At 37.5% G+C, this 14,566-nt stretch overlaps 1 protein-coding gene across 8 annotated transcripts in view; it reads right to left on the bottom strand.

The window, feature by feature from the left end:
- Positions 1–14,566, bottom strand: part of DOCK3 (dedicator of cytokinesis 3) — a 288,068-nt gene that overhangs the window by 260,940 nt on the left and 12,562 nt on the right. For all 8 annotated transcript variants that reach the window (XR_006264627.1, XM_043443221.1, XM_043443227.1 and 5 more), the window contains exon 2: positions 5,487–5,570. Coding sequence is in view for 7 of the 8 variants with exons in the window: in XM_043443221.1 (XP_043299156.1) it covers positions 5,487–5,570 (84 nt within the window). In the remaining variant the exon portion in view is untranslated. The remainder of the gene's footprint in view (positions 1–5,486; positions 5,571–14,566) is intronic.

The following is a 14,566-nucleotide window of genomic DNA, read 5'->3' as shown; positions in this document are numbered from 1 at the left end:
CTTTTAAGGATCTGCTGTGTAAATAAGGGTAGTTCCAAGATATTCCTTCTACATGCTTGAGATTCAGGTATGTTGGGTCTGTTAAGTCATAGTTTCCACTCTTCAAAGCCTTGCCAACTTTCTTTGTCCATGTGAGCATATTACATTTTAAAATCTCTGTATTTTTATTTTTGTAGTGTTTCATAACTGATTTTGAATTTATTTTTGTACATGGCATGAAAAAGTAGTCCAGTTTTCCACACACCATTTATTAAATAGATTGTCTTTTTCCCCACTATATACTCTTGCCTCATTTATCACAGATTAATTGACCATATAAGTATATATTTCTAGGCTCTCTATCATGTTCCACTGATCCATGTGTCTGTTTTTGTGCCAGCACCGTACTGCTTGATAATTATATCTTCACAGTACAGTTTCAGCCTGGGAGCATGATACCTCCAGATTTGTTCTTTCTCAACATTGCTCTGATTATAAAGGGTCTTTTGGATTCCATGCAAATTTTAGGATCATCTGTTCTAGTTCTGTGAAAATGCCTTTGATATTTTGATAGGGACTGCACTGAATCCATAGACTATCTTGGGCAGTATGGTCCTTTTAATGATGCTGACTTGTCCAATCCATGTGCATGGTACATCTTTCCATTTGTTTGTCTTGTTTACCATTTCTTTCATCAATGTTTTACAGTCTTCAGAGTACAGGTCTTTCACTTCCTTGGTTGAATTTATTCCTAGGTATTTACTCTTTCGATCCAATTATAAATGGGACTATTTCTTAATTTCTGATACTTCATTGTTCAAACAGATAAATGCAACAGACCTCTGTACATTAAGCTTGTATCCTGCAACTTTCCTGAATTTACTTACTGAATTCAATTTTTGAATAACAATTCACTTATGAATAACAGCTTTTTGTGAAGTCTTTGGGGTTTTCTATATAAATTGATAGCATCATGTCACCTACAGTGACAGTTTTATTACTTCCTTTTTAATTTGGATTTATGTGTGTGTGCAGCGCTTTCTTTTTGCCTAACTGTTGTGACAAAAACTTCTAACATTATGTTGAATGAAAGTGGTGAGTATTTTTGTCTTATTCCATTTTTTATAATTTTTTAAATTTATTTAGTTTTGGCTGCACTGGGTCTTCGTTGCTGTGCACGGGCTTGCTTTCACTGCAGCAAGTGGGGGCTACTTTTCATTGTGATGCACGGGCTTCTCATTGTGGTAGCTTCTCTTGTTGCAAAGCACAGGGTCAGCAGCTGCAGCATGTGGGCTCTAGAGTACACACTCAGTAGTTGTGGTACATGGGCTTAGTTGTTCTGTGACGTGTGGAATCTTCACATACCAGGGACTGAACCCATGTCCCCTACAGTGGCAGGCAGATTCTTATCCACTGTGCCACTAAGGAAGTCCCTTGTCTTATTCCTGATCTTAGAGCAAAAGCCTTCAGATTTTCTCCATTGAGTATAATGTTAGCTGTGGGTTTTAATATATGTGTGACCTTTATTATGTTGAGGTAGGTTCCCTCTATACCTACTTTGCTGACAGTGAAAAGTGAAAGTGACAGTCACTCAGCTGTGTCTGACTCTTAGTAACCCCATGGACTATACAATCCATGGAATTCTCCAGGCCAGAATATTGGACTGGGTGGCCTTCCCTTCTTCAGGGGATCTTCCCAATCCAGGGATCATCCCCACGTCTCCTGCATTGCAGGCAGATTCTTTACCAGCTAAACCACAAGGGAAGCCCAAGAATACTGGAGTGGATAGCCTATCCCTTCTCCAGCAGATCTTCCTGACCCAGGAATCAAACCAGGATCTCTTGCATTGCAGGCAGATTCTTTACCAACTGAGCTATCAGGGACAGTTCTTGTCAAAAATAGGTGCTGAACTTGTCTAATGCATTTTCTGCATCTCTTGAGATAATGTGGTTTTTATTCTTAAATTTGATAATGTGATGTATCTAATTAACTGATTTGTAGATATTGTACCATCCTTGCATCCCTAGGATAAATCCCACTTGATCATGGTATATGATCCTTTCAACATATTTGGTTTGGTTTGATATTTGGTTTGATAATATTTTGTTGTGGATTTTGCATTTACATTCATCAATGATATTAGCCTGTAACTTTGTGTGTGTGTGTGTTATCAGGTTGTTACCTGGTTTTGTTATCAGGATGATGGTGGCCTCATAGCATGAGTTTAAAAGTGTTCCTTCCTCACTAACTTTCTGAACAGTTTGAAAAGGAGAAGTATTAACTATTCTTTAAATGTCTGGTAGAATTCACCTATGAAGCCATCTGATCCTGGACTTCTGTTTGTTAGAAGCTTTTTTTTATTACTGATTTAATTTTATTACTGGTAATATATTCTATATTCTGTTCATATATTTTATTTCTTTCTGATTCAGTCTTGCGAGTTTACACATTTCCAGGAATTTATCCATTTCTTCTATGCAATCCATTTTATTAGCATATAATTCTTCATAGTAATCACTTATAATTTTTGTATTTCTGTGGTGTCAGTTTTAACTTCTCCCTTTTTATCCCTGATTTTATTTATTTGGGCCCTCTCTCCTTTTTTCTTGATGAATCTAGCTAAAAGTTTATCAATTTTGTACATATTTTCAAGACTTCCCTGGTGGTTCAGTGGAATCTGCCTGCCAATGCAGAAGATGCAGGTTCGATCCCTAGGTCAAGAAGATCCCCTAGAGAAGGAAATGGCAACCTGCTTCAGTACTCTTGCCTGGGAAACCCCCATGAACAGAGGAGCCTGAGAGGCTACAGTAAATGACTTCATGAAAAAGTCAGACATGAACTAGAGACTAAACAACAATATCATATATTATCAAAGGACCAACTCTTAATTTCATTGATCTTTTATGTCTTTAGGTCTCTATTTCAGTTATTTCCACTCTAATCCTTTATTTCCTTTTTTCTGCTAACTTTGTGTTTTGCTTGTTCTTCTTCTAGTTTTTTTAATATGCATTTCAATTATTTGAGATTTTTCTTATATCATGAAGTGGGCCTGTATCACTATGAACTTCCCTCTTAGAACTGTTTTATCTTCATCCCTCTTTGACTTTTCAATGATCCATTGATTGTTTAGTCTCCATATGTTTGTGGGTTTTTTTTTTTTCCCCAGTTTTCTTCTTGTAGTTAATTTCTAATTTCATACCAGTGAAATCCAAAAAGATGTCTGACATATGCTGGAAAGGGTGTGAAGAAAAGGGAATCCTCCTACACTGTTAATAGGAATGTAAACTGGTGCAGCCACTATGGAAAACAGTATGGAGCTTTCTCAAAAAACTAAAAATAGAGTTGCCATATGATCCAGCAATCCCACTCTTGGGCATGTATCTGCAGAAAACCGTAAATTGAAAAGCTGCATGCACCCCTATGTTTACAGCGGCACTATTTACAATAGCCAAGATAAGGAAACAACCTGAATGCCCGTTGACAGACAAGTGGATAAAGAAGATGCGATACACACACACAATGGAATGTTACTCAGCCATAAAGAAGGAGGAAATAATGCCATCTGCTGCTACATGGACAGACCTAAAGTTTACCATACTAAGCGAAGTCAGAAAGAGAAAGACAAATACCATATGGATATAAGTCCTTTATCAAGTATCTCCTTCACTTTGTGACTTGCCTTTTACCTCTCCTTAATTGTATCTTTTTTCTTTAAATTTTATTTATTTGTTTTTGGCTGTGCTGGGTCTTTACCGCTCGCTGCCCAGGCTTTCCCTAGTTGCAACAAATGGAGGATACTCTCCAGTTGCAGTGCACGGGCTTCTCACTGCAGTGACTTCTCCTGTTGCGGAGCACAGGTTCCAGGGAGCATAGGCTTCAGCAGTAGCAGCACATGGGCTCAGGAGTTGTGGTTCCCAGGCTCTAGAGCACAGGCCCAATAGTTGTGGCAGACAGGCTTATTAGTTGCTCTGCAGCATGTGGGATATTCCCGGACTAGGGCTCGAACCCATGTCCCCTGCCCTGGCAAGTAGATTCTTTAGCACTGAGTCACCAAGGAAGCCCTCCTTAATGATATCTTTTGAACAACAGATCTTCATTTTAGTGAAGCACAACTTATCAATAAAGGATCTCTGTCCACCCCTAGGCCAGAAGGGATATTTTCCTATGGTTCCTTCAAGGTGCACAATTGCTCTACATCGCACATTTATATTGACCATCCATCTGGAATTCAGTTTGTAGTACACGCTGTGAAGTCAGGTTCAATATTCACTGGTTTCAATACTGATCCAATACCATTTATTGACTAGGCCATCATTCTTCAGTCCAGTCAGTCCAGTGTCACCTATTGTAATGGACATCATTTCCCCACTGTACTGCAATATCACCTTTTTCATATCACTGGAAGATAAACATGATGATCTATTTCTGGACCCTCTATTCTGTTTCATTATTGTCTTTGCCTCCAAACCACAATGTCTTATTTTATAATAGTCTCATTTTTAGCTCTCAGTGGGAAAGCTTTCAGTATTTCACAACTGAATATGATGTGTGCTACAGGCTTTTAGACATCCTTTATTAGATTAAGAAAATTCCCTTCTACTCTTATTTTGCTAAGAGATTTTTTTATCATGAAGTCGTTTTGATTTAAACTACTATTTTAAGAAAGTTATTAAAATGGGTCCTGCACTACAGCTCCCTTTCCAGAAAAGCACACCACCAAACTTACACAGTTCCAGGGTCATAGTAAGCTGCACTTACTTCATACCCATCTGAATGGTAAACTATATCAGAGCTCCACTCCCATCTGTACTATCTCCATGCTCACTCAGCAACATTTCCACTCTGTTAAATAATTTGAGGTGGTTTCTAGTCATGCTGAACTGCTATCAACTTTGGAATATCGATTTTGACATCAATTTTGTTTTTGTCAGTGCTCTGATTTTGTGTGATATCTCCATAACTGTATTTTTCCCATATATTTTGTTGGCTACAGTGCATAATCTTTTAGAATGTGATATTTTTCAATAATGCAGAAATATTACAGCAAAAATACACAAAAATGTCACAGAAGAAGACAGCCAAGTCAAACTTCATTTGAGCATATATACTGCCTAGTTTTAATTATGACTGATCATGTCTAGCCAATCAGACAGAAACATACAAATGAACTGATTGTAATTCAATTCTATTCAAATGCAGATAATGAGGAGTAAAATATTATCTATTTGATTGTACGAAATTAAAAATAATTACTTGACATAGTATATAAAAAAACATGTTCTGACAGCCAACAATAGTTATTTCATTGTTGCTATTAGATGCGAGCCAAAATTACTCATCAGTTATGCTGAACAGAGATCAGGAATGATTTTATAGCAGTGTATCATAATATGATTAATCATGGCTTCAAAAAGATTGCTTATTAACCAGTACTACAAAATAAACATATATAATACTGCCAAAAATGATCACTATTTGTGTCTTATAATTTATAGGTCCATACTTACCCTCACACTTTTCAAGAATCTGGACTGTTTCTCCTATTTCTAAGACCAAGCCTTGGGGAACAGATCCTCGAAAGCTGCATATCACTAGAAAACCAAAGATAAACATGTCAATTAGGATTTTTAAATACTGATATAGAGTCTGTGTCACTGAAATTAGGCACTGAATTTGCTTAAATATATTCTCTCTCTTTTAATTCACTTTTCAAATATGTAAGCCCCTGTAAGTCCTTGCAGGCATCTACATATTAACAATAAGACAGCTTTTCCGAAGGTCAAAAGTGTGCAATTTCTGAGCCTATCTTACAGTAAAATTAAAATAAATCGAATTAGCACTTAAGAATTTAACATCATCACATCATCCACTCCTTAACAAATTCTTTATCGAGATCCTTGCTATTATTTCAATCTCCAGAGCATTCAGCACTCCTGTCTTCTTAACCTTTGCCATTAATTGACAAGAACATTAAAATCATGAACAAGCTTCCACTGTTGGAAACTGGGTGTTTTGTGCATATTCAGAGAACCTATGTAAACTTCCCATTTTAATAACTATCTTCATTCAAGACTGGCTTTCAAATGATTTTTCAAATTAATGTATAAATAGAAAAGGAAACAATTATATTTGATAGAAAAACAAAAGGCTTGAAAAAGAAGTAGAGCTTTCTCTCTACAATCATGGGACTATTTTTGGGCCTATATAGTCTATTTACAGGAATATCACAAAGAATAAACCTATTAGTTATAGATGGCTTCACTCTATTCTCTATATCTGTCAGGTACATCAGATATCACTGGTCACTGTAAGCTCCAAGAATTTGAAAAAGAACAGATACACATTCATATGTAACTAAATCACTTTGCTGTACACCCAAAACTAGCACAACATTTTTAATCAACTATACTCCAATATAAAATTTAAAAAAATTTTTTAAAGAAAGATAAAATAATCTCTGCCTATAAAGAATTTATCATTTCATTGGTGGTGGTGGGATAAGGAGTGTGAGATGAGAGGGAAAAAATGCACCATCCATATGGTGCTACAAGACCTGTCTGCCCCGAGATCCACTCTCCGTCCTCCTCCCCTGCACCCTATGCCCCAAGGGAGCCTGCTCTCACAGGCAGCATCAACAGCCTCCTCCCTGCCCCATGGCTGGTTGGGTCAAGTGGGTGGAGAACACTGCCAGATGCTGGAGGACTGGTGAGATTGGGATGTTTATTCCTGCAGGGTTCTGGGGTGCGGCTGCATCCCTCCAATGAAGGATGTGGATTTCCCAGGTGGTGCAGAGGTAGAGAACCTGCCTGCCAATGGAAGAGATGCAGGAGACTCAGGTTCAATCCCTGGGTCTGGAGGACCCCCTGGAGGAGGACATGGCAATCCACTCCAGTATTCTTGCCTGGAAAATCCCATGGACAGAGGAGCCTGGCGAGCTACAGTCCATAGGGTCACGAAGAGTTGGACATGACTGAAGCCGTTGAGCACACACACAAATGTATAGCCAAGTCAGTGGCATAATCAGAAAGAGAGGAACTATTCCAAATAATGTGTCAAGAGAAAGCAATTTGACTATATATCCCTAATGGAATATATTCTAAGGATTAAAAAAAATTTCAAAAAATCTTAGTCTGCTTTCACTAATCATACCGTGGATATAGTGATTAGTAGTGCTATTCTACAACTGTTATGTGAGTACTGGAGAATAAAGCAAGTAAGTAATTATTTAGGAATTTGCTTTTAAGGTACAGAAAATGCAGATGTAAGATTTATGAAGTAAAGACAATGTAGTAATGCACAGTTCTGGGTGAGGCCTACAAACAATGACAAATCTCTAGCACTAAAATTATGATTTCTAAATATACTATTCCCACTAAAAGGAACCAGGGCTCCTTGGGGAAAAGCCAAGTTTAGGACAGAAAATGCTTAATGTAAGCATGGAATACCTTATCATACTAAAAACCAAGGAAGTTATGATTAATAGCTAAACTACTATGGTTAGGTTAAAAGAACTTTCAGCACCAGGAGAGTTCCACTACTCACTAAAAGGATAGTATATCAATATACTTACATTCATAAGTTAATAAGACTGATGATTCCCCAAAAAGCTTATTGGTCACTTTTCAAGGGTTGCTAGGGAATCAATTTACTACTACAAAAATTCACAAAACAGGGGAAAAACAGAACAGAAAAAAAACAGAAAACATGCTTTTCTAACACAAACTAGACTTCAGTATACCCACATAGTTGATGAGAAGTTTCTCTATAAAAAATACTCTAGACAACAAATAAAGAAGTGATGGCAAAGGTAGAATATCTCCATTTGGTGACTCCCAATAAATGAATGGGTATAGAAAATGATCACTGGTAGCTCTAACATCATGAAAAGAGGAAACAAGAAATTATATAACTACTAAACAAAGTGCCACATGAAGAAATCATAAAATAAAACTTAAACCTGAATATGGTGATGCTTATAGAACAGTCAACTTAAAGGAAATACTGTGAATAAGGAGCATATTAAATGAATTCACAGAAATATGATTAGCAAGATTCAGATCATGGGACAAAAAAAATGCAGTTTCTTTAACAAAACACTGTAAGAAAACAAAAAGAGATGGAGAACTCAATAAAACAGCCTTCAGCTGTATCAACTCCATATACAGTAGTACCAAAAATAATAAGACACTTAAGGATAAATTTAATCAAAGAGGTACTGAAAACTACTAAACACTGCTAAGAGAAATTAAAGATCTAATTAAGTATAAAGACACCCCATGTTCATGGATTGGTAGAATTGATATTAAGATGACACTACTACCCAAGGTAGTCCACAGATTCAATGGAATCTCCATCAAAATCCCCAAGAAATAGAAAAACACATCCTAAAATTCATATGGAATTTCAAGAGACCCAAATATCCAAAACAATCTTAACAATGAACAAAGTTAGACAACTCTCACTTTCAAACTTCAAAACTTACTACAAAAGTACAGTAATCAAAATAGTGAATAGTACTGGATAAGGATTATATGAACCAATGGAAAATATATTAAATTCCCTATATATGAACATTCAAGTTGTGAACCTTCAAAGCTGCAAACATGCGTTTTCATGTCCAACTATGTAAGTCAGTTCCATCTGGTGCACACTGTCCCGTGCGTGCATGCTCTACAGCGGTGGGGCTTCTGTGTAGTTTGCTGTGTAGTATCACACAGAATGGGGCCTCCCAAGCGGCTCAGCGGTAAAGAATCCACCAGCCAATGCAGCAGACACAGGAGACACGGGTTTGATTCCTGGGTCAGAGGAATCTGGAGGAGAAAATGGCAGCCAGGAGGAGGTAATGGCAGCCCACTCCAGTACTCCTGCCTGGAGAACACCATGGACAAAGGAGCCTGGCAGACTGTAGTCCATGGGGCCACAAAGGAGTCAGACATACTTAGTGACTAAGCAATAACAACATAATTAATATATGTTAAGTACTTAGAATAGTACCTGGTACAAAGCAAAGTACTATGTAAGTGTTTGAAATTATTATTCCGCTATTTATTTTTTAAAGTACATACATGTATTTGTATATTGTATACATATATTGTCACCCTGCTTATTTAACTTATATGCAGAGTACATCATGTGAAATGCCAAGCTGGATGAAGCACAAGCTGGAATCAAGACTGCCAGGAGAAACATCAATAACCTCAGATACACAGATGACACCACCCTTATGGCAGAAAGCAAAGAAGAACTAAAGAGCCTCTTGATGAAAGTGAAAGAGGAGAGAGAAGAAGTTGGCTTTTTCACTCAACATTCAGAAAACTAAGATTATGGCATCTGGTCCCACCACTTCACGGCAAATAGATGGAGAAACAATGGAAACAGTGACAGACTTTATTTTGGGGGGCTCTAAAATCACTGCAGATGGTGACTGCAGCCATGAAATTAAAAGACACTTGCTCCTTGGAAGAAAAGCTATGACCGACCTAGACAGACAACATATTAAAAAGCAGAGACATTACTTTGCCATCAAAGGTCCATCTAGTCAAAGCGATGCTTTTTCCAGTAGTCATGTATGGATGTGAAAGTTGGACTATAAAGAAAGCTGAGAGCCAAAGAATTGATGCTTTTGAACTGTGGTGTTGGAGAAGACTCTTGAGAGTCACTTAGACTGCAAGGAGATCCAACCAGTCCATCCTAAAGAAAAATCAGTCCTGAATATTCACTGGAAGGACTGATGCTGAAGCTGAAACTCCAATACTTTGGCCACCTGATGTGAAGGACCGACTCATTGGAAAAGACCTTGATGCTGGGAAAGACTGAAGGCGGGAGGAGAAGGGGACGACAGAGGATGAGATGGTTGGATGGCATCACCGACGCGTTGGACATGAGTTTCAGTAAACTCTGGGAGTCGGTGATGGACAGGGAAGCCTAGCATGCTGCAGTCCATGGGGTGGCAAAGAGTCGGACACAACTGAGCAACTGAACTGAACTGAATGTACACAGAAAGAGTGTGAAATATCAAAACATTTATAACAATTACCTGGGGTGGATGAGGAGAGAAGAGGGGATTCACATGGGGAAAATGATTTAAGAGGCCTTAAGAGTACTACTTTCTATAGTTTTTTTAAAGCTGTATGAATTTTTAAAAATTAAGTACACTGTATTTGTGTATACCATGTATAAGCACACTGCATCTACATAAAGGCATTCTACAATGTCTTTAAAGTTGTACTCTTTTCAGTATAATTCTAGTAATGCAAAAATATCATAAAATCAACACTTAAATTAATTTTCTTCTACTTGAAATAAAAGAAATCATCATTGCTAAATCTTTTAGTACAAACACTAGCCATCAGAACAGAATTCTGAGTCTTCCCTTTTATTTTTAAATTTTTAACAACACACTAAAATTTATTCTACAAACAAAATTCTTTGAGCTAGAAATTTAAAGAGACTATTCCATTTTATCTCATCAAAATTATCAACAAGTAATTTTTAAAGATTAACATACACAGCCTATAAAGTAGCTGCCATGTAAAGCAAATTAAGCAGTGAGTCTCCACTTTTAAATGAAAACCAGCTACTTACAAATTAAGAACTATTGGGTGATCTTTCTGTATTTCTAGCTAAGAGCACTTCAAGTTAGAGACCATCTTTTTAAAACATGCTTCAAAAACACTATAGGCAAAGAGAAAATTTTAAGGGGGTGAACATGCTTTAATATAAGAGATAAGCTAGATATCTCAACTGAGTCCCAAACAAGATTCAGTCATGAGGTGGGGAAGAGAGCAGGTAATGTCTGGTGAGACAGGAGAAGAATAAAGATTTTAAAAAGGTAGCTTGCAGAGTGACAAATGGGGAAGCTAAGAGTAGAGGGATGAAGGACAGATGGAAGAGGACAGCAAGGAGTCAGTCTCCCATCCTGGTCAAAGAGACAGTGAGTTATTAGGAGAGACACAAACAGAGGCAGGCTCCCCCAGTGTCTCGGTGGTAAAGAATCCACCTACAATGCAGGAGACACGAGTTTGATTCCTGGGTAGGGAAGATCCCCTGAAGGAGGGCATGGCAACCCACTCCAGTATTCTGGCCTGGAGAATCCCATGGACAGAGGTGCCTGGCGGGTTACAGTCCATAGGGTCCCAGAGTCGGATATGACCGAGCTACTGAGCATGCACGCATGCACAGACAGGGGAGTTACAGCTTTCTCTCCAAGAATTTGCGACTCAGGAGCACAAGCAGTGCACACACTGCAGCTCCAGCACTGATTTAGAGCTCAGGTGTCAAAAACCTCAGTTACACAGGCAGTTTTGAGAATTCTTAGTAATTAAAAATATATATATATATATACATATGTATATGATTAGAAGAAAAAAACATTAACATGTAGCACCATACTTCAGTTTTAGAACCTGTTTCTCTCATTTACCTAATTAAAGAATTCAAAAGAAAATGCAACCCAAGGTATTTAGTTCCATTTACTTTATGAGCTAATAAAAATGTAAAGATCATTTCCTCAATCAATAATCTATTTCCAACTTACAATCTCCAAATACCACAGAGAAAAATACTCTCATATGTAGCAAAGTTAGTAAGTCATTTATAAAGCAATAATGCCTACTATAACACAATATTTTCTTATTGAAACTATACATAAACTCTAATCTAGAGTTAGTAAAGATTAGTACATTGCATTTATTTTACTGAAGAGGAAAACAGAAGGTAGTTAAGTGATTTGTTCACAATCCTTACAGATTTTCCATGTGAGGAACAATAGTGACTAGTTCCTGTGAAAATAAATTCTACTATTCTTTTATCTCTTTCTCCTGAATCTAAAATCACTCTTATGCTCCTCCATTTCCATTCCTAAAATTGCTTTTTCCCTTGATCAAAATGTTTCATTGGCTCCCTACTGCCCACAGAATAAAACCCATATTCCTCCTTACACCCAAGGCCCTTGACACTCTAAGCCAAACCTGCCCTCTCAGTCTCCTCCCAATGAATAAGACTTGGTCTAGTCACTGTTCTCCAAAACGAGTCTCTAGTACATAACCTTGCACAAGTCTCCCTTTCATACCTCACTGCTTCCTACTGCCTGGATCCTCTCTCCTGCTTTCTCTTCACTGACAAAAATCCTATCCACACATCAAGACTGTTTTTGCACTCTTGGAAAGGAATCCTCCAGGCCTTGAAGTCCTCTGGCACATTCTACTTCTATCACACGACTGACCCTAATTGTAGCTTTGTGTATATGTGCATCAAGTAGCCCTATCACTTCACTGTTCGGTATGCCCAGCATTCCTAACTCTCAGGCTTTACAGAAACTGTCCCACTCGATGTGATTTCAGTGGGGCTATCAGTCAGACCCTCTCCACCACCTCCAAGTAGGCATGTAAAATAGACCGGGCCACGCCATTCACTCCCTGAATCTTTCCAACAGGAACTAACTCTTCCCTATTCCATCATGAATTGTAAAGATGTAACCCCAGAGGTGCCAGGAGCTATGGTCCCCAAAGTGAAAACAGTAAATTTTTTGAAGTTAATGACTGCAGAAAATAATTCAAGACATAAGCATCTGCCAAAATGTAAAATGGAAACAGAGATATCCTGACATGTTGAGGCCCTGATCCCAGTCTCCTGAGGTCAGATCCACTCACACCTTTTTTAGTTATATGACCCAGTAAATTCTCCTTTCTGCTTCAGTTTGAGATGGATTTCTAATAATTATAATTGAAAGAATCCCCGCAGTTTCTCAGAAAACTAAAAATAGAATTACCGTATGATCCAGCAATCTCACTTCTGGGCATAGGCCCAGACAAAACCATAATGTAAAAAGATACATGCACCCCTATGTTCTCAGCAGCGCTATTCATAACAGCCAAGATATGGAAACAATCTAAATGTCCATCGACAGATGAGTGGATAAAGAAGACATGGTACATATACACAACGGAATATTACTCAGCCATAAAAAGAATAAAAGAATGCCATTTGCAGCTACACGGATGAACCTAGAAACTACCATACTAAACAAAGTCCAAAAGAGAAAGACAAATACCATGTGATATCACTTATATGTGGAATCTAAAATAGGACACAAATGAGCCTATCTATGAAACAAACAGAATTATGGACATAGAGAACAAACTGGGGGTTGCCAAGGGGGAGAGGGTTAGGGACGGGATGAAGTGGGAGGCTAGAGTCAGCGGATGTAAACTTTCATACGCAGAATGGACAGACGGCAAGGTCCTGCTATACGGCACAGGGAACTGGATTCAGTATCTTATGATAAACCATAATGGAAAGATATACTTTTTAAAAGAATATATATATAATTTTATATATAATATATAGTAATAATATATATATAACTGAATCACTTTGCTGTATAGCAGCAGTTAACACATTATAAATCAACTATAGGTCAATTTTTTAAAAAAGATTCCTCAAGAACTAGAGTGTGTTTGTTTACTCCATTAAATTTTCCACAGTGCAGGTATTCAATAAATATTTCTAGACTAATTCCTATCTTCTGGTGGTTTTACACAAGATTCAATGATACAGTTGTTGTTTTTTTTTTAAGCCTTTTTAGGGAATCAGTATCTGAATTCAAGACCCAAATAGCCAAACTGTATAACTTTGAGTAAGTTACCATATGCCTCTGACCTCTGCCATCTGAAAAATAAGAACACTGTGTTACATTACAGTCCCTTCTAGATCTAAAGTTCCATAAATATATAATTCTTAGCTAAAAATTCTTTGTCTACTTGCATTGTTTTAACTACTAACTTCATAAAACTTCCCTAATCTAATTTTCACAATCATCTAGATTAAAGGTCTTGAAAGTAGGTAGATCTGTATAGTCTTCCTTCATTGTTCCCCAGAGCCTCAGTTCAGTTCAGTTCAGTCGCTCAGTCGTGTCCGACTCTTTGTGTCCCCAGAGGCTAGTACATACCAGATCTTCTATAAATGTCTACTAAATCAATAAAATAATCCATTTGAAGTATCTGCACTTTCCAATTAGACTTGTATTTTGAATTTCATGTTACTACCTGTTTTTCATTACCTCAGAAAACCTCCTCTGCCACTCCTGTCAAGAAACAAAGTTTAACTTTCTTTTCCCTTTTGTAGTTCCTGCAACAAACTATAGTTGATACCATCTTGCCAATCTCTGTAACATGTAATCTCAGTATCATCTTTATCCTCCACCTTCTAATCACAACTGAAAATAATTTCAAACCCTATTTTCAGAGCCAAATTGTTTAATAATTTCTATCAACTTATATCTTCATTTAAATATGTTTGAAAGGCTTTCACCAGTCTACAAGAATTGCATGAGTTCCTTTCTCTCAATGTTGGAGTTTATTTTAAACTACATACTCTCTATGAAGTGAAAATTGGGGACCATCCAGAAGAAACATCCCGAAGTTAAAGTATATTTAAGAACCACTCTAGGGGCTTCCTTGATGGCCCAGTGGTTAAGAATTCATGTGCCAATGCAAGGGACACAAGTTTGATCCCTAGTCTGGGGAAATCCCACTTGCCATTGGACAACTAAGCCCATGTGCCACAACTACTGAAGCCTGAGCACTGG

This window comes from Cervus canadensis, chromosome 22, assembly GCF_019320065.1.
Source record: "Cervus canadensis isolate Bull #8, Minnesota chromosome 22, ASM1932006v1, whole genome shotgun sequence".
Taxonomy (NCBI): domain Eukaryota; kingdom Metazoa; phylum Chordata; class Mammalia; order Artiodactyla; family Cervidae; genus Cervus; species Cervus canadensis.
The sequence above is the reverse complement of the archived record's forward strand: the minus strand, read 5'-3'. Positions and strand labels throughout refer to the sequence as shown.